This window comes from Ceratotherium simum, chromosome 32 (genome assembly GCF_057802395.1).
Source record: "Ceratotherium simum simum isolate JZ-2026a chromosome 32, ASM5780239v1, whole genome shotgun sequence".
NCBI lineage: Eukaryota > Metazoa > Chordata > Mammalia > Perissodactyla > Rhinocerotidae > Ceratotherium > Ceratotherium simum.
Genome location: NC_141931.1, coordinates 19,232,352 through 19,259,585, shown reverse-complemented (window position 1 = coordinate 19,259,585; position 27,234 = coordinate 19,232,352). Strand labels below are relative to the sequence as shown.

At 40.3% G+C, this 27,234-nt stretch overlaps 1 protein-coding gene across 4 annotated transcripts in view; it reads right to left on the bottom strand.

Annotated features, from left to right (window-relative positions):
- Window positions 1-373: 373 nt before the first annotated feature.
- NMT2 (N-myristoyltransferase 2) overlaps window positions 374-27,234 on the bottom strand; it is a 63,347-nt gene continuing 36,486 nt past the window's right edge. For 2 of the 4 annotated variants that reach the window (XM_087420793.1, XM_087420795.1), the window contains 9 exons: window positions 24,160-24,278; window positions 23,973-24,064; window positions 23,747-23,863; window positions 21,939-22,109; window positions 20,660-20,768; window positions 12,184-12,354; window positions 4,020-4,187; window positions 2,023-2,160; window positions 374-1,844 (listed from right to left, as the gene is read on the bottom strand). In XM_087420793.1, the coding sequence (XP_087276919.1) occupies window positions 1,824-1,844; window positions 2,023-2,160; window positions 4,020-4,187; window positions 12,184-12,354; window positions 20,660-20,768; window positions 21,939-22,109; window positions 23,747-23,863; window positions 23,973-24,064; window positions 24,160-24,278 (1,106 nt within the window). In that variant the 3' untranslated portion in view covers window positions 374-1,823. Of the gene's footprint in view, window positions 1,845-2,022; window positions 2,161-4,019; window positions 4,188-12,183; window positions 12,355-20,659; window positions 20,769-21,938; window positions 22,110-23,746; window positions 23,864-23,972; window positions 24,065-24,159; window positions 24,279-27,234 lie in introns of those variants that run through there. The other 2 variants (XM_087420792.1, XM_087420794.1) reach the window with 2 other exon arrangements.

Here is a 27,234-nt window from a genome sequence, read left to right as displayed (position 1 = left end):
TCCCCTTCTGTTAACAAAGAATGGTAATGCAACTGGGTTTGAACTCTCCCCAATGAGTAGAAGTCTTCTCTCGAGACTTCAACAAAGTAAACAGCACTGTCGTAATTACGCACCACTGTGGGGGCCCACGCGCGCCCTCCAGTGGTGGTCTCAGGGATGCCACAGCTGTGGGTTGGTCTTCAGGACAATGTCGAGCTGGAGAAAGTGGCTTTCAGCTCCTTAGTGTAAATTAGGTCACCAGATTTTTTCTGTGAAGGGCCACATGGTAAATAGGGCTTTCAGGCCATATGATTGCCACTGGAACAACTAACTAACTGCCTTTTGTAGCATGAAGCAACCACAGGCAATTCATGAACGAATGAGTGCGGCTGTGTTCCAAAAAACTTTATTTACGGATGTTGCAATTTGAATTGCGTTTAATTTTCACACATCACAAAATGTTCATCTTTTGGTTTTTTCCCCCCAAACATTCAAAAATGTAAAAACCATCCTTAGCTCGTGGGCTGTACAAAAACAGGCAATGGGCTAGATTTAGCTCGTGGGCCGTAGTTGGCTAGCTCCTGCCTGGTATAAGATATGACTGGTTTCATTTGACACTTATAACCTGAAGGAAAGGCCATCATATTGTCTAAAATAATTAAACTTTTCTGGACAAAGAGCCGAGGCACTGGTACAGTAAAGGCAGGAAGAAGTATCTGCTTCGTGGACTCCGAGTCAGCTGACGTGGCCACATCCAGTATCTTTTTTTCCCCGTGGACTCTTGGCAATATATACACACATATGTACACGGAGGAAATGGTTTTTCAAATTCTAGATAAAAACACAATCAGTAACAAAATTATGAATACTTATTTACAAATAAGACATTTTCCATTAGCATGACAGCTTTCATGATAAATTAAAGTCAGCATAAAGGAATATGTGCAATTTTGCATAAGTAATAAAAACATTCAAACTATCAGTGTCCTGATAGCAGGAATAAATGCCACTGGGCATTTCTTTCGACTTGAGCACTTTGCTTTTCCTCACATATCCTTGCTGTTGCCGAGAAGAAAGGAGTTTGTGCCGCAGCAGCGAATCCTTGTCAGTCAGGGGTGTGTACTCCTTCAGAGAGCACACTCGATGTTTGCACAAAAGTTTGCTTTTGAACCAATCCACTGACCTGTTGCAGATTCAAGTACAAACCTGTGTGTGTACTGATTTGGCAACTCTGCTTCTAGAGAAATGAATGTACTAGTCACCAGTACGTTTCACCTCGCTCTACTCTCAAACATCCACCACTCGTCACTGAGTCACAGAAGCGGTGACTCCATGCATGTCCTCAATGATATCACGTAAGGTGACATAAGTAAAGAGTTTCCAAATGGATCCTTCATTCCGTTACACAGACAACAAGACCACCACTTCATAAACAGAAATGCCGCAGTTTATCTCCACACAATGGCAAAGATTTCCTTACACAATTCTGTGACTGCGGTTCAGTCCATAGAAGAACAGTCCCTTTTTAGAGAGTGGAAAAATACCTTCTCTTCATCAAGAGACAGCCAAAAGTGTGAAAATTAGAGGAATGTGCTCCTTGTACCCTTTCATCCCTCCTACAAATAAGTAAACAGTGGAACAAAGGATAAATCTTAATGTTCTAGCTAGAAATGTGGACTACTGGTCACATACGAATGTTTTTTCATCTTTTCTGATTGTTATTGACTACATCGATTTCACTTAAGTTGTGCTTTTATTTCTTCTTTGGAATGGCAGTTCCATAAATCATTAAATAGAATATTAACAAATGACGGTGTCAGAGTTCTAGAAATAGAAATATCCATCTATTGTAATACAAGTCCAACCTAAAGGGAGGGAAGAAATAGAACAGTAAGAACAGGTAAGCAAGGAAATTAAATTATAATGTAGTAAAACAGATCTGTATTTTTAAAAAGATACTAAAAATATAATCCTAAGGGAAGTGAATATGAGATTTCTTGGTAAACTTATTAAGTTTACAAAGGGTATATCAACTTCACTTACCTTTTCAGAGTCTGTTCCGGGACACCTCCAGTTGTACAAGTAATACTGTAAATTGCCATCTCCTATACCAAACTTGAGTTTTTCCAAGAATGTCTTGTTTTCCATCAAATCTAGTGCATTGAATACATCAAATCCTTTCTGCCAATGTAAAAAGGATTTAAAATTTAAAATTTCAAAGGACTAGCGTGTTTTCTAGATTACGTATTTCAGTATAACATTTAATTCCTCTATGAATATTCTGAATATGCATTTATAATAAGGTTTAATGTCTGCCATATATAGTATAGGTTAAGAATTCAGTTCAAAACTGTCTTAGAATACTAGAAGGGAATCTGAGGAGTCAGCAAGATTAGCTAGAAATGCTGAATCAAAAAAGGTAGTATGGGGCCGGCCCCGTGGCTTAGCAGTTAAGTGCGCATGCTCTGCTGCTGGCAGCCCAGGTTCGGATCCCGGGCGCGCACCAACGTGCCGCTTCTCCGGCCATGCTGAGGCTGCGTCCCACATACAGCAACTAGAAGGATGTGCAGCTATGACATACAACTATCTACTGGGGCTTTGGGGGAAAAAAATAAATAAAATAAAATCTTTAAAAAAAAAAAAAAAAGGTAGTATGCTGCCTAACACTGACATAAAATAATCCATTAAGATTTCAGAAGATATTTTGTCCCTATTTTAGAAGGAACAGTTGCCTAGATGGCTCCATCTCCAGACCTGTTAGTTATTGGCCTTTCTAAGTTCTGACTTAGCTGAAGCTACAGCTAAGAAGCCAAAGTTGTAAAGACTTTAAGTAGGATATCTGTCTTGGCCTGATAATGTGAAATAAATTAGTAAAATTTTATTAGTAAAAATTGAAAGTCTTTAAAATGTTACATAATAATACTATACAAAATGTGATTAGATGCAGCAGCTAAATTTCTATTTCTCTGGGTTTTTACCTTAACTTTTTACTGGCCTTTTTTGGAAAGTAGTTCAAAATGAACGATAGGATCAAGGAATCAGAAGATCACGTTGATTTTGGGATCCAAGAGTAATCGATTTTTTTAAAAAAATGTTTTCAATTACTAAATACTAGATAAATGAAAGGAAAACACTTTTGATGTGTTCCCAATTTCTTATGAACAATATTTTCTCCTATTTGATAATTATATCAGAATGTATCTGTCAGCTGATTTCAATCTCTTTTCCAAGGAAAATGTTTATTTGTAGCAAGAATTTAACAATTATCCTAACTACTACACTGAGGCAATAGAAAAATAATGTAAATATAGTAAGGTGCGATTTGAATTTAATTCCTTTCATTTTAAATTCCTTTAACACAATCCTCTTAATTTTAAAAATAAAATTTAATTTTAAAATTCAGAGACTATTTAGTTGAATCAAAAAATGTATTGTTGGGGCCGGCCTGGTGGCGTAGTGGTTAAGTTTGCCCGCTCCGCTTCAGTGGCCCGGGGTTCGCAGGTTTGGATCCCTGGCACAGACCTATGCACCACTTATCAAGCCATGCTGTGGCAGGCATCCCACATAAAATAGAGGAAGATGGGCATGGATGTTAGCTCAGGGCCAATCTTCCTCAGCAAAAAGAGAAGGATTGGCAACAGAGGTTAGCTCAGGGCTAAACTTCCTCTCACACACACAAAAAACGTATTGTTGCTAATTATTCCCTACAACACAAACACTCATGTATTTTCCTTATATCATGGGATCATGTATTTTTCTTACATTCCCTATGTTATAGATTTCATGTATTCTTATATAAGATTTAAAAGTTTCTAATTTGTATAAAATGTCTTTTTGGTTATGCTGCAATAGAATTAATGATGAAAACAGCCACTAATAAAAAACTCTTATAAAATTCTTCCTTTGATTGATGATCAATAGTAAAAAATATATCCCAAATAAATTCCAGCCATGTGGAAGAAAATACAGTAAGATGTTTTATATACTTCAATGTACATATTTGGAGAAACACATGGGACAAAAAGGAGTGAGTCTCTCACCAATTTGGCTATAATGAGCGCATCATTCATGAGGTCCAGCAGGGGCGTCTCCGTGTGAATGTTGTAGAAGGAGTAGGCAGCTTTGAGGCTCTTGTGAGCAGGGTGGTGCATGACTGTGGAGGGGAGTGTGTAGAAGCTCAGGAAGTCAGTTAGTTTACCACTGGAGTTCTAAAGAACAAAGGTAATGTCAGGTAAATGCCTCCTTGAACAAATTTCATCCATGCATTTAAGCTAACTCTTTGATCTTCGACTTGAACCATAACTTTCTGTTAGAAGGAAAAGCAACAACTCACACTTCTCTCACAGCAGTCTGATTCAGAGCCCCTCAGAGTGTGTTGGGTAGAGCCTGAGAAAAGCATGGAGTTGTTCCTTAGCCCAGGCGCTAGTCAGCAATTTGCATAAAGTTCTTAAGTAGAATGTTCTAAAAGGAAAGCATCCCTCGGGTTGACTAATGAGTCTGTCCAGACTTAGGGAACAGTGATAAAAGAAGACCATTGTTGGGCTGCCCCCGTGGCTTAGCCAGCACTCCGCTGCTGGCGGCCCAGGTTCGGATCCCAGGCACGCACCGACGCACCACTTGTCCGGCCATGCTGAGGCTGCGTCCCACATACAGCAACTAGAAGGATGTGCAGCTATGACATACAACTATCTACTGGGGCTTTGGGGGAAAAAAATAAAAAATAAATAAAAGAAGACCATTGTTTCTGCAGAAGTAAGAGCGCTAAGGATAGAAGGCTGCCTTCTCCAACTAAACGACACTGTGTAATATCTCACATCTTCTTGGCATAAGGCAAGAATTTTATCAACTTTAAAGTAAAGTTGGATAGTGTCTGGAAGCTGTTTTTGAGAAACTTGTGAAAAGCATTGGTACTGCACCAAAATATACATGTGTGAATAACTGAGAAAATCTGAAGCTTTCAAAAATCAAAAGAGACACAAAAGATGATATTCATTTCATCATCACTGGTATACCCTTAGATACAAGAAATTAGCCAGTATTGTTTGGGTTGTTTTAATTAGCCATGGTGGCCTATGCAGTTTGCATATAATCCAAACCATGACATATCTGAATGATATAGCTGAGGATGCTAGACCACATGCATGCCATTAATAGTATTTCTTTCAGCAGAAAATTCCAAAAGGATGGATCATCTAGTTTTTGAGCATTTCTGATTTATTAAACCTTTTTTTCAGACATTAAGGAATTGAAGACATTAAGCTGAAGTGATTCTCTACTGTTCTGTATTAGCAGCTTAGTATTGAAATGAATTCAAGACCTAAACTTTAAGCTTTAATAAGGATTTTCAACTTGAAAAATACCATAACAGAAACTAAACACAAAAACAAAAAACTCACTGTATGGGCTCAATAGTAGAGTGGAGATGACAGAGGACAGAATCACTGAACTTGAAGAATTCAGTAGAATTTACTCATCTGAACAACAGAAAGAAAACAGACTGAAAAAAAAAGAATTAAGTCTCAGGGATCTGTGGGGCAGTAACAAAAGAGCCAACATTCAATCACTGGAGTCCCAGAAGGAAAGGAGAAAACTTGGGGCTGTAAGAGTACCTGAAGAAACAGTGGTTGAAAACTCCCCAAATCTGGCAAAACTCACACAGTACATTCAAGATGCTGAGTGAACCCTAACAGGATAAACCCAAAGAAACCCACACCAAAACGCATCACGATTAACTTTCCAAAAACTAAAAACAGAGAAAAATCTTGAAAGTAGCCATAGAGAAAGAATGCATTACCTACAGGGGAATAGCATTTAGAATGACAGCAGATTTCTCATCTGCAACCACAGAGGCCAGAAGGAAGCAGCACAACATTTTTTAAGTGCTGAGAGAACAGAACATTCAACTGTGAATTCTATATCTGGTGAAACTATCCTTCAGCAATGAACGGGCAATAAGGACATTCTCAAACAAAATACCCTTTCCCTAAAATGAAAACTAAAAGAATTTGTTGTTAGCAGACACACCTTTCAGATTGGCCAAAAGAATTCTTCAAACAGAAAGGAGATAATAAAAAGAAGAAATCCTGGAACATCAGGAAGGAAGAAAGAAGGATAAAAAGAGCAGAAATTTGGGTACATACTATAAACTATGCTTCTCCTCATGAGTTTTATAAATCTACTTGGTGATTCAAATAAAAATTATAACACTATCTGATACTCAAGACACGGATACTTAAAAGTTGAGAAAGGAAAGGAACATAAATGGAAGCCAGGTCACTTGAAGTGGTGAAACATGGGTACCAGAAGGCTGTGATGAGTCCCATATGGACATTGTAAGACCCAGAGCAACCATCATGAAAACTACACAACTACACCCAAATGCACTACAAGACAGGATCCCTGAAAAATGTTCATGTCACCCACAAGAAGGCAAGGGAAAAAAAAATAGAGGAACAAGAACCAGAGGAAACAAGCAGAAAACAAATAATAAAATGGCAGACTTAAGCTCTAACATATCAGTAATTATCAGATGTCAATGGTCTAAATACATCAATCAAAAGAAAGACTGGCAGAGTGGATAAAGAAACACTGCCCAACTATATGCTGTTTACAAGAAACTCACTTCAAATTCAATGACACAGACAGGCTGAAAGTAAAAGGACTGAAAAAGATATACCACGCCAACATTAATTTTAAAAAAGTAGGCGTGGCTATATTATATCCGATGAAGTAGACTTCAGAGCAAAGAAAATTACTAGAGACAAAGGGGGATTACATGATGATAAAAAGATCAATCCACTGGGAAGACATTAAGGTCCTAAATGTGGAAGTACCAAACAAGACCCTCAAAATACAAGAAAAACTGATAGAGCTGGAAGGTGAAATAGACAAACCTACAATTACAGTTGGGGACTTCCACACCCCTCTCATCAACTGACAGAACTACTAGAAAGAAAATCAGCAAGGATACAGGAAATCTGAATAACACAGTCAACAGGATCCAATTAGCATATATAGAACACCTCACCCCAACATAGCAGAATACACATTTTACACGCACATGGGACATTCACCAAGATAGACTATATAGGCCTAAAACAACCTCAAGAACCTTAACCGAGTTGAAAGTATAGAGAGTGTGTTCGCCAACCATCATGGAATCAAACTAGATCAATAGGAAATTGCTAAGCACGTCAAAACTGAACAACAGAATTCTAAATACTGCATAGTCAAAGAAGAAGGGTCAAAGTAAATTAAAAAATACATAGAACTGAATGAAGATGAAAATATGACATACCAAAATATGTATGATGCAGCTAAAGCAGTGTAGAGAGGGACATTTACAGAACCAAATGCTTACACTGTTGAAGGAAAGATCTCAAATCAATAACCTAAGTTCCTCCCTCAAGGAACAAGAAAAAGAAGAGCAAAATAAGCCCAAAGGAAGCAGAAGAAAGGAAACATTAAAAATAAGGGCAGAAATCAATGACACTGAAAATCGGAAAACAACAGAGAAAATCAATGAAACAAAAGCTTGGTTCTGGGCCGGCCCCATGGCTTAGCGGTTAAGTGCATGCGCTCCGCTGCTGGCGGCCCGGGTTCAGATCCCGGTCGCGTACCAACGCACCACTTCTCCAGCCATGCTGAGGCCACGTCCCACATACAGCAACTAGAAGGATGTGCAACTATGACATACAACTATCTACTGGGGCTTTGGGGGAAAAATAAATAAATAAAATTATTTACAAAAAGCTTGGTTCTTTGGGGAAAAAAATCAATAAAATTGATACAATGCTAGCTAGACTGATAAAAATAAAAAGAGAGAAGATACAAATCATCAGGATGAGGAATGAAATAAGGGATATCACCATAGATCCTGCAGCCATTAAAAGGGAATACTATGAACAGCTTTCCTCTTATAAATTTGACAATTTAGAAGAAATGCACCAATTCCTCAAAAACCACAAACTATTAAAATGCAATCAAAATGAAATAGATCATCTGAATAGTCCTATAACCATTAAAGAAATTGAATTCATTATTTTAACAAAAAAAGAATTCTCTAAGGTCAGATGGTTTCAACTGGAGAACTCTATCAAACATTTAAAGAATTAACACCGATTCTATACAATTTCTTCTAGAAAACAGAAGAGGAAGTAACACTTCCCAACTCATTTTATGAGGCCAAAAACCAGATAAAGACAGTACAAAAAAAAAAAAAAAGAAAGAAAGAAACTGCAGACCAGTATCTCTCAACAACTCAACAAAATATTAGCACTCCAAATCCAACAATGTATAAAAAGAATTATACACCATAACCAAGTGGATTTTTTGTAGGTATGCAAGATGCAAGGGTGGTCAAACACTCAAAAATCAATCAATGAATATACCATATCAACAGACTAAAAAAGAAAAATCATATGGTCATATCAATTGAAGCAAAAAAAGCACTGGAAAAAACCCAATACCCATTTATGATAAGAACTCTCAGCAAGTTGGGAATTATCTCAAATTGATAAGAAGCATCTACAAGAAACCTTCAACTAACATCATGGTGTAAGACTCACAGTGGAAGACTGAATGCTTTGCCCCTAATATCAAGAACAAGGCAAGGATGTCAACCGTCACCACTCTTATTCAACAAAGTCCTGGGAGATCTAGCCCCTGCAATAAGGCAAGAAAAAGAAATAAAAGGCATACAGATGAGAAGAGAAAAAATCAAACTGTCCCTATTTGCAGATGACATGATTGTCTATGTAGAAATACCAAGACAGCTACAAATACACTCCTGGAACTAGAAGTGATTTCAGCAAGGTTGCAGGATATAAGATCAACACAGAAGAAGCAACTGCATTTCTATATACTAACAATGAATATGCAGAAACCAAAATTAAAAACATGATATTATTTATAATCATTCCAAGGAAAATGCAGTATTTAGGTATACACTTAAGAAAACATGTACAGGATCTGGATGCTGAAAATTACAGAATACTGATAAAAAAATTTTTAAAGATCTAAATAAATGAAGATATACCATGTTCATGGATTGGAAGACTTGCCAATTCTCCCCAAATTAATCTATAGATTTAATGTAATTCTGATCAAAATCCCAGCAAGGTTTTTTGTAGACAAACACAAGCTTATTCTAAAATTTATATGGAAAAGAGAGGGAAATAGATTAGCTAAAACAATCTTGACAAAAAAGAATAAAGTAGAAAGAATCACTCTATCTGATATCAAGGCATACTACAGAGCTATAGTAATCAGAACAGTGTGGTTTTGGTGGAGGAATAGACACAGAGATCAATGGAACAGAATAGAGACTCCAGAAATAGACCACAATACAAAGTATTAATATTCAGCATACAGAAAAACTTTTACAAATCAAGAAGATTACAGTCAAAAAGAAAAACAGGCAAAATATATGAACAGCAAACTCATATAAGAAGAAATAAAAACAGCTAACAGATTTATAAGGTGTTCAAATTCATTAGTAATAAGAAAACATATAAATTAAAAACAAGATACCATTTGATACCCATCAGACTGGCCTACATTTAAAGTCTGATAATTCTCAAGTGTTAGGCTGGGAGGATCTAGGGCCTCTCATGCACTGCTAAAAGATACTCTGGTGAGCTAAGTGGCAGTCTCCAGTAATGTTAAAGATGGGTCTGACTCTTAAACTCAGCAGCTTGACTTCTAAAGTCTGTACCCTAGGGCAGCAGTTCTCAAAATGTGGTCTGTGAACTCCTGTGGATACCTGAGCCCCTTCAGAAGTCTGTGAGGTCAAAACCGTTTCCATAGCAGCACTGAGAAGTTCTCTGCCTTGTCCACCACGTGGACATCTGCACTGAGAATGCAGAAGCATGGTGGGTACCAACCACTGCCGGTGCCTCAGCACAAAACAAGGCAGCAGCACCAACCCTATGGTAGTCAGTTTATTCTTCACCACCACACCCTCACGGTTAAAAAAGGTTTCGCTTCGGCATGTCCTTGCTTAAGAATGATTATTTTTATTAACTCTCAACCCTTAAGAACACATCTTGTTAATATTCTGTGTGATGAAACAGGAAGTACGCACAAGGCATTTCTGCTGCAGCCTGAGACGTAGGGCTGTCTCCAGGAGAAGCCCTCAGGCAACTGAGCTGTGAGCTGAACTAGACACTTTCTTCATGGAACACTGTGCAAAAGCAGGACTGGCAAACTACAGTCACTCAGACTTGGGTATCTGGTGCTTTTCTAGAAAATGAATGCTGTGAGCCTATCGCTTCAAGGAAAAAACTGGCAGGATTTGTTGCCAATGATAAAATTTGAGCTTTCAGGTGCAAGTTAAAGTTTGGAAAAACCTGTATCCTCCACTGTGAGCTACATCATATACTTTTCTGATGACAGTGGTGGTGAAATCAATGAATGTGATTTTTTGATATTATACAATGAAACATCAATATAGGGAAGATCTATGTAACTCAGTCAACCAGTATTTTCTAAATGATCAATGTATGATGTTGCAAACTCAGACGCTGGTAAAAGATTCATTCAAAGGACAAGACAGACCAATGGATTTTCACCTAACAGAGTATATAAAGTTCATTAATATGATTTCAGATAGAGAATATCCACAATTATCTGCAAAGCCTATTAAAATACTCATTCTTTTCCATATCTTCAATGCTTCATGCGAAGTTTTTTTTTCACATACTTTAACCAAAACAATATATCACAGAATGCAGAAGCAGATGTGGGAACCAGTTGTCTTCTATTAAGTCAGACATTAAAGAGATTTGCAAAAATATATAACAATACCGTTCTTTTCACTAATTTTGTTATTTTGGAAAAGTTACTTTTCATACAAAATAAGTTATTTAGGTAACATGTAATGGGCTTATGATTGTTATACTGTTATTAAATTAAATAATAATATTAACAATTTTTGTTTCAATTTTGAATACAGTAAATATCTGTAGGTATAATCCACAAAAATAAAAGTTCTTTGAGGTCCTCAATGATTTTTAAGAGAGTAAAGAAGTCCTGAGATCAAAAACTTTGAGGGCCGGCCTGGTGGCACAGTGGTTAAGTTTAGCACACTCCACTTCAGCGGCCCAGGTTCACGGGTTCAGATCCTGGGTGTGGACCTACACCACTCATCAAGCCATGCTGTGGCAGTGACCCACATAAAAAATAGAAGAAGATGGGCACAGATGTTAGCTCAGGGCTAACATCTTCCTCAAGCAAAAAGAGGAAGATTATTGGCAACAGGTGTTAGCCTGTTGGCAACGGGTGTGAGGCCAATGTTCCTCACCAAAAAAAAAATAACTTTGTGAACTGCTGCCCTGGAGAAATTTACACAGGAGCACTAAGATTTCTGCACAAAGATGTCCACTCTAGCATTCTTTTAGAAACAAAAATTTAAGCACAAAGACTGCTCAGTTGTTCTCCAGAAACATCCTTTGTATTTACCCTGTCCGCTCCCACCATTACTGCCCTAATTTGGCCATAATCCTACATCCAGACAATGTCTGGCAATGCTGAAAATATGCTGCTGGCTCAACGCTTATGAGTGAATAGTGAACGGACCACTACAGCAGCTCCAACAGGCCTCCTCGCTCTCTTCTCTCCTCCAGGTACTTACCAGAGTAAATCCCACTTCTTAACCCAATCCCACATCAACCAAAAAAGCTTCTAAGTGAAATGTCATTTGAACAACAGATTTAAGCTTCAAAAAAAAAAGGTTTAAAAAGTGCTCTGTTAAATTCATCTCACCGATAATCAGAAAATCCAGACTGTTACTTCTCCTTCCTTCCCTTGAACAAGGGTTGAGTGAAGTGGCTGAATTATGCCATCTCAACCAAAGGCAGTTCAGTACCAGTCAGTTTTGCAAAACCAAAGGAATGTTAAACTTTGGAATGTGTCTACCTCAGATGAGGTCATCCAAATAGGCTTTTTCAAAACTGCAAAAAGCAATTCATCACACAGGTGACAACAGAAAAGTATCCTGATTTCCCATTAATAAGTGGTAAAGTGTGTTCTATCCAGGAATGAAAACTGTAAGAAGAAAATCTGGTTCTACCAAGGTGAGCAGAAATCTGGTACAGAAGCAGTGAGTCGTGGAAGAAGGAAAGAGATGGGCACTCTATGATCTTTCTAGACTCCACTGTACGTGTTTTCATACTTCTCTGTACTATCTTATCACCTTATCTTTACCTCCACTACAAACGTGTCAATAATGTGCTCCTGGGGGAGGAACCAGTGGGCAACTTCCTCTTCATCCATCACCGGGGCTAGATGAAACTGCTTCAGGTAAGTGTTGGTTAATTCTCGAACTGCTTTGATATCTCTCGGTTCCATCGGTCTCAAGCCTGAAGTCTTTGTAACCTTGTTAGAGTGAAAACAAAACAAATTGGGAAGTTTAAATATAAGAGAAGCAAAAGTACTGTGCACTAAAGCGTGGTCCACAGACCATCTGGACCAGCATCACCCACGAGCTTGTTAGAACTGCAGAGTCTTGGCCCCGCCACAGACCTACCATGTCAGAATCTGCAACTTAACAAGATTCCCTGGTGATGTACATACACATAAAGTTTGAGAAGCACTGAGTTAGAATATATGCTAGACAATGTGTTGTATTTTGGCTCTGTGTACCCGGTCATTGGTTGGTATCGCCCACGACCCAAACAACATCAAAGGGAACACTCCAAGTTCATCTATATCCCAATGCCGAGAATTTTAGCAGCCTACACGATAGGACAGAAGAATGTCTTCTGCAGTACTGTGCTTTAAATCTGCCCTGTCTGACATTTTGAAAACAGCTGAGAAACTTATTTTATTCAATGGCCCATGAAAAGGATGGGGCTATTTTGTTCTCATGAGCAACAAAAACAAAAGTAAATCATATTGGTGAGAATGGGAAGGCAAGCATTTCAGTATACTGCTGACTATTTTCTCAAGACGAATGGCTGGCTACCAAGGACTGGCTCTGGCCTCTCATGCCATCTTTTGATTAAAGGTGATCAGAACAGGTATTTGAATCCATTATTGCAGAGCATCACAATTTTTACATTAGGCCACAGGAACACAATAACCTAAAGGTGAGGACAGGTCCCCATTTGGATTTGTTCTAGTGCCTGTCCTCAAAAGAGCTCCAGACATCACTGAGCTCTCTAGGAACTATCCAGACACCAGACACCACTTGAGACCGAAGTGAGAAAGGCCACCACATCTGCCTGTTTTACAGACGAAAAATTAAAAACTTAGGGGGCTGGCCCCGTGGTCTAGTGGTTAAGTTCAGCACACTCTGCTTCAGTGGCCCAGGTTCGGTTCCCGGGCATGGACCTACCCAACTCATTGGTGGCCATGCTGTGGTGGTGACCCACATACAAAACAGAGGAAGACTGGCACAGATGTTAGCTCAGGGTGAATCTTCCTCAGCAAAAAAAAAAAAAAAAAAAAAAAAAAATTAAAAACTTAGAAATACAACTTCATTTCTCCAGTTCACTTGACTTTTTTTCTTGAAGAAGTACTGGATAAATTTTAAGTGATAAATAATGTGTATATAAATATTGCTACTGTACCTTTTCTGTCCTGAATTATTTCTAAATACTTTAAAATAAAGAACTGCCTCTAAAATTAGCTCATTGCAATGCCTGCATGCCCTACACTAGTAGTATGGCAGAAGCCCGAGATGGAAACCAGGATTTCATCCTGAGCACCGGCTCTCATGGATGTTAGTGGTTGTGCTGAGGCTTCTAAGGTTCCGTGACAAAGAGTGTGACTGAGTATTGATCAGTGGGGTGGGGAGATGGGAGATGCGTTCTTTGTATTTACAGACCCAACAGCTAAGTATTTACCTTGTGCCACTCAGTTATGACTTATGTAATCTATAAAGACATAGTAATGCAGCTAATATATATTTTACTAGTCTAATTTGAGAGAAATTAAGTCCTCAACATCTAGTAGAGAACTCATACTTCTAGTCTTTCTGTGATCTCAAAGCCAAGGGACCAGAAATCCCCAGGTCCCAGCTTCCATCCAAGGCTTAACCCTTCAGGCGAGCAGTGCACTAACAGCCTGGATATGCGTTGAAGGAATGAAATGAATGTCTAAGTTCTGTACCACAATTATTTAGCCAATAAGGTGAGGTGAAGGCTGCAGACATGGTAAAAGTCACTGGCAGCTCTGGAAAGATGACACTTCTACGGCCTGGTATTTATATGCCAGCCAGGCATGAAACTATATTTTTCTTTTGTTTCCCCTGAGCCAGCCAGTATTTGGTAGCATTTCTATACTGCAATTGATAGGAAGAGGGAACCTATGTGATTTCCAAATGCTGTTAAACGTTAACAAATATACATTTCTAAATGCTAGTAGGAAGACCAAAACCATATAGAATGTATACTATGGTCATTAAAAAAAATTATTTTCTGACATGAGAATGATCTCGATAAATTTTAATTTTATTTATTTATTTATTTTTCCCCCAAAGCCCCAGTAGATAGTTGTATGTCATAGTTGCACATCCTTCTAGTTGCTCTATGTGGGACGCGGCCTCAGCACGGCCGGAGAAGCGGTGCGTCGGTGCGCGCCCGGGATCCGAACCCAGGCTGCCAGTAGCGGAGCGCGCGCACTTAACCACTAAGCCACGGGGCCAGCCTCGACAAATTTTAAATAGCATTTCTTTCTTTCTTTTTTTTTGTTTTTGCTGAGGAAGATTTGCCCTGAGCTAACATCTATTGCCAATCTTCCTCTATTTTTGTATGTGGGTAGCCACCACAGCAAGGCCACTGACGAGTGGTGTAGGTCTGCACCCGGGAACCAAACCTGGGCCACCAAAGCAGCGCACTGAACTTAACCATTAGGCCACCTGGGCTGGCCTCAGCCTTTCTTAATATTAGACTGTTCTTTCTTTTGATACTGGTTCAGTTAACAATCAACAATATCAAGCAATTAGATTAATTAATGAAAGCAACAGAATACATGATATCTGTTAATAGAGAATATTCAGAAATAAAGACGAAGCTTGCCAACTTCTTTCTAGAGCAAAATATTCTTCTGCAGCACAATTCTCATTCATTGAATATTTATACCATGAAATCACCAAAATCAACATCTTTTGCCTAGCAGACATCCTTAAAGCAGCAGTTCTCAAATATTTTGGTCTGGGATCCCCTTTTATGCTCTTAAAAATTATTTTGTACTCCCAAAGAGCTTTGCTTATGTGGGTTATAGCTATCCATATTTATCATGTTAGAAATTCAGTTAGAAATTTTCAAACACAAAATATATACATGCACACATTCCAGAGCCTTTGGAAGACTTCACAGTATACTTGTTAGCAAATAAAAGTGAAAAATGCAAATTACATTTTAGCGTTATTATAAAAATAGTGTTGACTTCACGGACTCCCTGAAAGGGTCTCGGGGACTTCCAGGGGGTCCCTGGATCACACTTTGAGAACTGCTGTCTCAAGTCTCCAAAGGTCATAAAAATGGGTAGTAGAACTTAGATAAGGAAGACTCAGTCAAACAGCCTGTGTGGGCAAAGAGGAAGGGAGAAAGTATATAAACTTGGCCATTTATAAGCACTTAAACAAGTTTTTACAGAAGCATTAAAGCAGAAGAGAGCTTCAGACTATATTAGCTATAAAAAATATAAGGTTCCAGAAGACAGGGGGAGAATATTTACTTTTGCTGACTAACAATGGCTCATGTATCTGAGCCTAAACTTGCTTCTTTCTAACATTGTGAAGTCACATACTCTCCAAAAAACCTATAGAAGCATGACATAAATTTTAAAATGTAAAATAAACACTCAAATTATAGCTGCTGTCTTCAGGAAGAGGTGGGAAGAACGTTAAGCCTAGATAAAAATGGTATGCTGTGGCATAATCTGATAGAGTGGTAACGTTTTCTGCGAGTTCAATAAAAAGCAAAATAACATTTCCAGTAACTGAGAAAAATCTTAAATTTCCTAAGCAAACTCTGTATCACCATCAGATACACATTCCCATGATCCAACTAATATGCATTACTCGCTGGACTCTATGTATACTGAAATCCGTGTAACATCTGCGTATCGAGGCATACAGATAAAGTTCAGAGTTCTATTAAAAAACAGAAGCAGTGTTCTTCTCTGTCAAACTATGTGGTGTGAACTGTTTGGAGCCAAGATTCCAGAGTAGAGATGTAAGCAATGATTACGGTTATTTATTTGACTTAAAAAGGAGTAGGACATTAAACGCTAAAAAAAATCATCTACTGCTACCAAATCTCACGTGTCTTAGCATGTCTTCACAAGCGTGTCTTTCTTGCAACCCGAGAAAGATGCTGGCAGATTAATGTGACTCCTGCTTTTTAGCCACTTCAAATTCCTTCACCTTTAAAGTACTCAACCCCGCCCCCAAAAAAAATTCCAACTTGTTTGGAAATGCTCAACACCAAATTAAAAACAAACCGACGTGTGTTTAAAGGTTAGGGAAACATGTTACTCTTGAAGAAACCTTAGTCTTTTAGATAACAGTAGCTAATGGCGTGGGCTCTGGGATGGCTCTGTCCTGCCTAGAGGACTCTGGGCAAATCAATCTGGTGTTTCAATGTCCTCTTCTGTGAAATGGGGTTAACGACCTGCCCTCCTATGATTGTTATAAATAATAAACGAGACTACGGATGTTCAATGTCTAGCATAATGCTGGCCACAGTAAATGTTAACTCTCATATTCAGAAGTCCATGAGAACATAAAGCAGGCACTGTAAGCAGAAACAGTAATGATGAATCAGAAAATGAGATTGATCCATACAGCAAAAGTTGTATTCAATACAGTTCTTCACTTTATGCTTAATGGTACAAAACTGTTTGTCAACGATATGATTGCTAGCGGTGGTATCATCCACGTGGGCCCTTGTGAGAGCAGGTGGTCTGGTATATGCTGCATTGTCCAGCTTCTAACTCTAAAGGCAGACACCCAGGAGACCGCGGTCAGCACCTTCCGATTTTCCGACATCTGTACTTTCATCTCCTCTCCCCACTCTCTCTTTTTGTTCATATATTTGCTCTTCGTTTTTCTTTCCTTCCCTACCACTTAAAAGGAGGAAGGAAGACTGGAACATGCTGACAAGAGCTGTTTGGATCTTGACAATCGCCCTTTCCTGTCTGAACCTATGCTCTAAGGACTGCACAGCGAGATATGGGGTGGGACTGGGCCACGGTGCCCCCACAGGGGGTGTGTTAGAGGTGATGGCAGAAGCAGACAGATCTAACAGAGGAAATATGGAAGACTGGGGTCTGCATCCCAAGTCCTCCACTTATTAGTGACAGGCCCTTGTCTAAGTGTCAACCTCAGTCTTTTCACCTGTAAAATGGGGATAAAAAGTACCAACTTCAAAAGGTGGTTGTGAGAATATATTGAATAATTATGTGAGAGCACTTTATAAATGTCAGTTTATTGGGGAAGAAAAAGGCAGTCACCATAACAACATGGCTGGATAGGACTGCTCTATGCAAGTAACCTAAGACCACCATAACTAAGATGCTGAAGTGTGGCTTCACAACCACTGCCTGCCCAGTGATTTACTACCAACTTGTCTAAACTTTTGTTATCTATGAGTTGATTGATTCCTTTATATTCCAAAAATATAAAGGCTGATGGACAAAGTCAAGTTAAAAGTAATTTTAACAGGGGCCTGCCTGGTGGCATAGTGGTTAAGTTTGTGCACTCCGCTTTGGCAGCCCAGGGTTCACAAGTTCAGATCCCAGTCGCAGACTTAAGCACCACTCAACAAGCCATGCTGTGGCAGGTGTCCCACATATAAAGTAGAGGAAGATGGGCACGGATGTTAGCCCAGGGCCAATCTTTCTCAGCAAAAAGAGAAGGACTGGCAACAGATGTTAGCTCTGGGCTAATCTTCCTCATCAAAAAAAAAAAAAAAAAGAAACATTAAAAAAAGTACATTCAGCACCTTAAATTCTAATCATCCTGAATAAACTAATGATAGGTACTAAAATTCCTATTCTTCGTTCCATTTTAGGCAACCTACATGTAAGTGGGTGCTTTCCTTACACACGAGCTGTTTTAGGTTCAATACACTGCAATCTGGGGAGACCAAAGTAGAACAGCATTAGCCCCTAGCAAAAAAAAAGCAGGCACCCTTGAAGTTTTTATTTCAACTTGCATATAGCAGAGTATTTAATGACTGGCAAGGAGGACACTGAGAATAAATGGTGCCTGCAGAGGCGGTGTTTCATCCTAGCTGTGTACTGTGCCCCTTTTTTCTCACTGCCATTTGTGCTCTGTGGGACTCTGTCCCTCTCAGTCACTCTGGGTCTTGGCCATTAGCAGAAATTGTCTCTAGCTTCAAAAGAATACTGATCAGTAACTGTTGTCACGATGATGCTGTGACTTCTCTGAACATCTCCCTATTTCTCCATTTCAGTGTTCACACCTCCATGCTCTCACCTTCATTTCTGTCGCCCCCACTTGAGAGGCCTGCTACTGCTTCCCCAGGTCACGTGGACCCTCCTTCGTCACATCGCCTGCGGTTCTATGTTCCCGCTCCCTCCTTGGCCTCACAGAGAGGTGGTGAGTTCCTCAGTTCGAGTGCCCACTGTCTCAACAACAGCTAAGACAGACAGGAAGAATGTGCCTTCCAATCCTGCTGCCAGGTGGCGAAGCCCAAGAATGATGAGCCTGACATCTCCAGCATCTGGTTTCCTTCACCTTGTCTTCTCTCCTGATTACATTCTGCCTCAGGTCAGAAATTAGCTGATTCTCGACTATCATCAGAGAAAAGACATCAATTCATGTAGCCACTGAAGACGTGCATTTGGTAAACACACAACTGGCCAAAAGACAAAAGGAACGGAGTCTGCTGCCCCTAGGAAGGCCACCACAGTCCTCACCACTTTCAGAGGAACATGGGTACACTCCATGTGAATCCTTCAATCAAGTTAAAATACCTGCTAAACTACTCTGTAACAACCCAAAAGAAAGAACAGCTCTGACGAAATCAAAACTTAAAATAGAAGATCCCATCAGTGGCAGACAGATTCTAAGATGGCCCCCAGTGATGCCCACCTCCTGGTGTTCATGCTCTCGTGATCCACTCGTCTTGAGTGTGGGTGGGACCTGTAATCTGCTCCTAACCAATGATATATGGCAACAGTGACTGGATGTCACTTTTATGAATTGGTTATGATGGTGCTCAGGGCAAGCTACCCCAGGAGGCACCACTCTGGTATGCGGATTATTTCGAGTTGAAGACAATAAGGACTCAGAGAACTCAGGAAGAATATTTGAGTTTCCCCTCCCAAACTGCCTAAAGAATTTAAAACAAAAGATCTGTTTCAGGAAAGAGTTATTATCATGATGGCTGTAAAGATAATGTAGGATAGAGGTTACAATAGGAAAGGCACCAAGCCCCTTTTATCAAAAAACTCTCTCTCTCCCTGACCACATTATCTATAGATGACCCTGAGAAGAGTAGTCAGGCAAACATTTGCATTTCTATCTCCATGTGAGTTGTCTTCTTGCCCTCTGAGGTCCCAGACCACTACCCACCCCCAACACCTTCCTCGCCTTTAGCTACAATACTTAAGCGGGCAGCTTAGACAGAAGGACGAGTTGCTCATTTCTGAGTTTCTCCCATGTATACATGTTATTAAACTTGGTAATATTTTCTCCTGCTAACCTGTCTTGTTGATTATTTGGCCAGCCATAAGAACCTTAAGGGAAAGGGCAGAGGGGGATTCTCCCTCTCTCCCCACATTACATAAGGTTCTCACTTCCACCTTGCTAGCAGATTCTCTCTATAGGCTCTCTCCTTACTGGCTTTGATGAAGCAAGCTGTCATGCTGTAAGCTGCCCTCTGGAGAATCCCATGTGGCAAAGAACTGAGGTAGCCCCTGGCTGACAGCCAGTAAGGAACTGAGGCCCTCAGTCCAATTGCCTGCAAGGAACTCATGCCTTCCATGTGAGCTTGGAAGCAGGTCCATCCCTGGTCAAGTTTTCAGATGAGACATCAGCCCTGGCTGACATCTTGATGGCAGCTTCATGAGAGGCCCTGAAGCAGAGAGGCCTCAGCCAAGCTGTGCCTTGATTCCTGACCTAAAGAACCTGAGAGACTGTAAACGTGTTGTTTTAAGCTGCTATGTTTGTGGTAACTTGTTATGCAGCAATAGATAACTAATACACCACCCAAGCCCCAAATAAAGCCAAGACTTTTAAGCACATTTAAGTTTTCCCCTATTAAGAAACAACTTTTCAAATTGGGAATTAGCTGGTTTAAAAAGAGGATAATTTAATGAGACATTATTTCCTCTCCCAAGGTCTCTCCTGTAAACCTCATTCTTTAGTTCCATTGTGTTAAGATATCATCAGAAGCCTGAACTTTTCTTCCCTCTTACTTAACAGACAATAAATACTCAAAATTTTAAAACTTACATGTCTTGAGTTCAATCCCATCCAACCATAAACTGCAGAACTTAAAAAAGCCTTATAAAAACCAAACTGGTATTTCCAAATGAACGTCCCCACTTTTCCTAGCCCCTGAGTTCCGTGCAGTCTTTTTAGCTACATAGTCACGTCTTCAGACACATGGGCCCATTTTTAGACTCTTGCAAATAATTCTTTTCTACATTAAAAGCTTCAGTTGTTACAGCTTCGAAAAGCTGCAAATAATCTCTTACTTACATCCGGTAGTCTGTACAGCTTCATTGTTCTCTGTAAAGTCATATTTCTACTCAAGTGAGAAAATTTCACTTCGACCAATTTTCTGGGGTTGAGCGATCGATGCCAGTATCTGGAATACAATAAAGGTTTTAAAATTGGATTGATTCCTAACTCTCCACATTTTTCTGCTTTGTCTCAGCTCAGCTGTTACAGAGCATTTAATGAACACTTATGTTGTATGTGGTACAGGGCTGAATGCTGGTCTTCTTCCTATGCAATTATTTTATCAGTCATTTTTCACCTCTAAAATATGTCCTGCATTCCTAGTTAATGTTCCTTTGTGACTTTTCACCTCTTTCAGTATAGAGAAATCTTAAAATTGCAAAAGAAATATTAATAATGCTCAGTTTGCAAGTATTTAATGACCATCACTGATTTTAAAAAAAGTTTAAAAACATGAAAATATTCCCCCTCAATCAGCAGCCTTCACATTTATATAATGCAAACCAAAGAAAACAACTTCTTGAGAAACTAGCTTGAATTTCGTAAGTGATTCCAGTTTAGGTACTAGGGTGAATGATTTGTATGAAAATATACCTGTGAAGTCTTACTTATTCTGTTTATTTATGAATAATTTAATAGGAGATAATAGTTTTACAATTTTATCTTTTATACTATGTTTACCTGAAAATTCATCTTATTTGAGTCAACGGAAACAGTGGAGGGAGATCAACTCTTTCTGATGCTTTACAAACAGGTTAGTCAAGTGACACCAGATAAACAATTTTCTTCCTAGATTAACCTCTGAAAGCTTGATAAGATCAGATGAAGTCATAAAAACTGAGCTGAAGCCTTCTTCTTATTAGCAAACAAGTACCTCTGGGCTTTTCAACTGATGTTTATCAAACTTTTGGAATAGTTCCTAATAGTGCTGCAGAGCACATATAAAACTGAGTGTCGGGGGAGGAAAGATGATGGTATACACAGCACAGTTCAAGATCACGATGCCCTGGGTTTCCCCGAGGTAGAGACAGCAGTCATCTTTCCAATGGAAGAGACACAGAATTGGAGGTCCAGCATTATTAGCCTACACGTGGCTGTATGGTACACTGGAAGGAATACTGGGCTCCGTGGTTCCAGGTTCGAGTCTCCACCTCGGCTACCAACCAACTACACACTCACAGTAAGCCAAAATCCCTCTGAGTTACACATAAGGAGAAGGATACTTCTAGCAACACAGCAGGGAGGCTCAACGCGTGAGGGACAAGTAAGATGCAAGGTAAGGGTGTGATGCTATTACCTGCACGTGGCCACTGGCTTGGGAAGAACCACTCCAGCGGTATAGACAGCCTGGAAAATCCCTTCCAAGTTCACTCTTCTAGTTATTTCTCGAATTAACACTGGGGCTACCCGTTTTGATCTCAACTTCTTATGAACACAAAGAAAGTTGATTTCGACCATCTTCTTCACACTAAGAAAGATGTCAAAAATCAGAGTGAATGTAAGATGAAAACATTTAAAAAAATAAGACAACACCCATCAAATTTCAAGACTAAGAAACTGAAGGACCTCCTTTGATACAATATTTAAGAAAAATATTCTATCATTTAGACATTTCACAAACTCAGATAGATACACTATTCCCCGTACTCCCCTGCCAGAATGATAATAACTCTAGGCCATGGAAATGCATACCCCCTTGTTCTAAATACATTTTAGGACTTTGGTCTTTTATAAGTTTTCAGTTTAGAACTGGATCAGATGTGCTTCTTAAAGCTTCTATATCTGTTTTTCCTGTAATGTATACAATTATGGCAATAACTGGGTCACCCAGATGCAGAATCTGATAAGACATTGCTTTGGAGTATAATGCAGTCCCCAGGACCCCTGAGAGGTGCCTGGACCAGGCCAGCTGGTGCTCTTCTGAGCTAAAATAAACCTTCTAGAGCTTCAAAGCCCATCCCCTGCTCTGGTTCCAGATATGCAGGCTTTTTGTTTAGCACACAAAATTCCTTGGGATCAAACACTTTTAGCAATAAATAAGCTAACCCAATATATTTAAAGGTAAATAGACCTATTATGCTTGAGATCTTTGACTTTCTGGGCTTGAGACCTAGAGCAAAAAATGCTACAAACTTATCTTATGGATAGAAAGTTTTTATGCCTCCTAAACTTTTTTTTCAGTATTTTTTCTCCCAGAAATAAACCTGAAATACCTGTTTATGGCTTTGTTTATTCTGATACATATATATGTACATGTATATGCATATGTGTGTGTATACATATATAATACATATCTGTGTGTATGCATGTATGAGATTGTGGGAGAGTGAGCAAAAGAGATAGAAAGAGAGAGAGAAAGAAAAAGAGAACAATCCTTTTTTTGTTGTTCACAGTCCAAGATTTTTTTCATTAATTAATAAACCATATATACATATATATATTTTTTCTTTTTTTGGCAGGGCAAGATTCACCCTAAGCTAACATTTGTTGCCAATCTTCCTCCTTTTTTCTTCCTTTTTCCCCCCTAAAGCCCCAGCACACAGTTGTATATTCTAGCTGTAAGTTCTTCTGGTTTTTCTATGTGAGCCGCCGCCACAGCATGGCTACTGACAGACTAGTGGTGTGGTTCCACACCAGGAACCACACTGGGCCGCTGAAGTGGAGTGCACCGAACTTTAACTGCTAAGCCATCAGGGCTGGCTCAGCAAACTTTTTTTTTTTTTTTTTGGTGAGGAAGATTGGTCCTGAGCTAATATCTGTTGCCAGTCTTCCTCTACTTTGTATGTGGGATGCCACCACAGCATGGCTTCATGAGCGATGCAGATCCAGGATCTGAATTCACAAACCCTGGGCCACCGAAGTGGAATGTGCCGAACTTTAATTGCTAGGCCACTGGGCTGGCCCCTCAATAAACTATTATTTAAAGCAGTTTTAGGTTCACAGCAAAACAAAGCAGAAAACGCAGAGTTCCCATATACTCCTGCCCCCACACATATACAACCTCCTCCACTAGCACCAGCCTGCATTAAGTCATTTTAAAAGCCTATTATAATTGCAATTCTCAGAAAAGCAACGAAACCGACACAGGCAAACTTCAATACGTACCTGTCGTAAATCCGAATGTTTGCCGGGATGGCACTTATGAACCCAACTAGCTTTTTGTTCGAAGACACTCTGACCCCACAGTGCCACTGAAGGAGCCAGCCTGGAGGACGCAGAGCCCTGGAGTCAACGTGGGCAAGGAAAACAGGCGCCAGTTAGTGTCCGAGAAGACGGGGACAGACAGAGACACGCCAGCCCACCCACGGCTCACGCGGCCAGCGGGACTCACCACAGCAGGAACTCGGGCGAATAGTCAAAGCGGAACATGTTGTCATCATCTTCCACGTAGTTCTCATTCAACAAGGTGTACAACTCCTTGAGCTACAAGACCAGAGAGTGTCCTGTCTCTGGTGCTCAGAACCAGCCCAGAGGCAGCGCGTGTGAACGCAGGTGCTGAATGTAAAAGTGCTACTCACCACTTCAGCGTCACCCAAGTCTAAAGTGTCCCACATAAAACCCTGCGGCAGGGAATACGGCTCCTGGCGCACATTGTCTTTATCTGCCTCGATGGCCCCGTGGGATGTTATGACTTCATCTGGACAGGGAGAGAGAGAGAAACACAAGGAGAGAGAATATTCAATTACAAAGTATTCAAAATGGTCTGTGACATAAATCAAAATCATATTTAGGGTCCTTGGGTTTAATATGATCTTTGAAAATATGCTGTTGTTCCAGCCAGCTCTGGAGTGAAACAGTGGTAGAGAAGAATTGCTATGTCACCAATTAAATAAAGAGAGAAATCCTTTGTCATCTGATGACAAAGTGTATATCATGAAATGATAGTGAGTTCTCCGTCTCAATCCCTAAATTACAGGTTTATCGCCCAGTGCCACTGTAGACAACGCACGTTTGATGACAGCCTTGGAGATGTTGTCTTTTGACTCTGTATTTCAACAAACTGGGAAGAAAGGGCTGCATTGACCTCTGACCCCTCCCAGCAAAATCTAAAGTTTATTTCAGGACTGTTTACTTCTCTCCGCCTGGACTGCTGGCAGTGCTGTTCCAGTCATCAACGTCTCTAGCGATTTCCACAAAGGTGCCCTTTTCTGATTCCTTCTCTGCAGCTTCCCAGTGTGGTTGGGATAAAACCCAGGGGTGGGATAAAACCCAGGCTCCTGACCATGGCCACTGCCTGCCCAGCCACCCTCGGCACCCACCCGCTCTGCTCACAGGCTTCAGCCACGCTGACCTCCCCCAGGCGGGCCCCAGCTCAGGGCTGTCAGGGCTTCCCTCTGCTCACAAGGCCCCACCTTCTCTTCAAGTGGCTGGCCGCTTGAGTTTTTTCGTTTATACACTTAGACATCAATTTCTCACAGCATCTTTGCCTGATGAAAGCTTTTTCCTACCTGGAGTACGTCCTCCCGCAAACCCCCATCTAGCTACCATTTATCCTACTTTCCCACCACTGTGTCCCTGGGATATACTCCACTGCCTGGCATTTAATACCAGACACTCAACAATTATCTGCTAAATATTATTCAGCCATAAAAATGAAGGAAATCTTGCCATTTGCATCATGGATGGAACTTGAGGGCATTATGCTAAGTGAAATAAGTCAGACAGAGAAAGCCAAATACCATATGATCTCACTTACATGTGGAATCTAAAAAATAAAAAGAAAAAACAAAAAAGAACTTATAGACACAGAGAACAGATTGGTGGTTTTGAGAGGCTGGGGGTGGAGGAAATGGATGAAGGGGGTCAAAAGGTACAAACTTCCAGTTATAAAATAAATGAGTCCTGGGCATGTAATGTATAGCATGGCGACTATGGTTAATAATACTGTCTTGTATATTTGAAAGCTGTACTGTATAGGTAAAAGTTGCTAAGAGTAGATCTTAAAAGTTCTCATCACAAGAAAAAAATGCTGTAACCATGTGTGGTGATGGATGTTAACTAGACTTATTGTGGTGATCACTTTGCTATGTAGACAAATATCAAATCATTACGGTGTACACCTGAAACTAATATAACGTGGTATATCAATTATACCATACGGAAATACAATAAATAGACAGACAAAACCAGAAGACAAACAAGAGAACAAATATCCACCGAATAAATGACCCTCAGGTACAAGTTCTCAGCATCACAGACCCTTTTACAGGCAGAGTCACAGGGTCTGCACCAGCGCCAAGGGGAAGGTTCGTTTTCTCTCCTTTCTACTCCCTGACGTTGTTACTTCGTCTTATCTCCCCTCTACCAGCTCATCTCCATGTGAACACCTCAGGCTTCCACAAGTCAGCCCAAGTGGCCCGAGTCCCAGGTGCCCTCTAGAGTCCCTTCAGAGCTTTACCTAGGGCTTGGCTGTCCCACAACATCAGGGGACCATCCCATGTAAGCAGCTCCCAACGGCTGGCTGTGTTAGGCTGACCTGGGACACCAAGCACTCTGGAGAGAAATTGAGAAGCAGAGTCCCCCTGACTTTCCCACATTCCCCCGACCTCAGGCTCCCTCCTCCCCCACTAACCTGGATGCTGCCTTAACTGAGGTGTGTACTAGAAGTTCTAGGAGCTGGAGAATCCTGCAAGGATTTAGCGGAGGGCCCAAAATGTGGTGAGCACCTGAGCTATCTTCCCAGAGAGGTGCGCTGGGGTTAGGTGCCTGCTGGAAGCGGCCTTCCTCTCTCCAGGGCAGGGACCTAAATGCCACCAGCAGCTTGCCAAGCAGCATTCAGCTAAACCCGATACGCTCAGATCAATAAATCTACATCCCTTCAGCTAAGGGTCACTCAATTCCATCTCATTTAAAATCCTGAAATTCATTCCAGAGAGTCTTCCTCCACTCCCAAATACACTCCTGGAGCCTGAAAGAAAACCCAAGTGAGGATAAAGTCTTCCTTCTTTCTTTCACACTCTGAAGCTTGTGCTTCTGAAGCTGCTTGGGGTGGGCGTAGGTGGGAGATGAGTGGTGACTTCAAGTCTGAAAACCATTATTTGAAGGCAGAGAGAAGGCTTGCTCCCTGATTTAGATGTGATAAAACTGACTATTTGTACATAACCGGGGCTATTAAACAGTTTTGTTTTTGTTTTTGTTTTGTGAGGAAGATCAGCCCTGAGCTAACATCCTTGCTAATCCTCCTCTTTTTGCTGAGGAAGACCGGCTCTGAGCTAACATCTGTTGCCAATCCTCCTCCTTTATTTTTTTTTTACCCCCAAAGCCCCAGTAGATAGTTGTATGTCATAGTTGCACATCCTTCTAGTTGCTGTATGTGGGACGCGGCCTCAGCATGGCCGGAGAAGCGGTGCGTCGGTGCGCGCCCGGGATCCGAACCCGGGCCGCCAGCAGCGGAGCGCGCTCACTTAACCGCTAAGCCACGGGGCCGGCCCGTATTAAACAGTTTTGAATGGCAATTACAGATTCTGGAACCTGAACAATCAAGAAAGAAAAATATAGAAATAATTATATGATAATCTATCTTCATGCAAACGTAATACAAACCATCAAGTTTAGCTTGTAATACATTTAAAACATTTTTATGTTTCTTATGT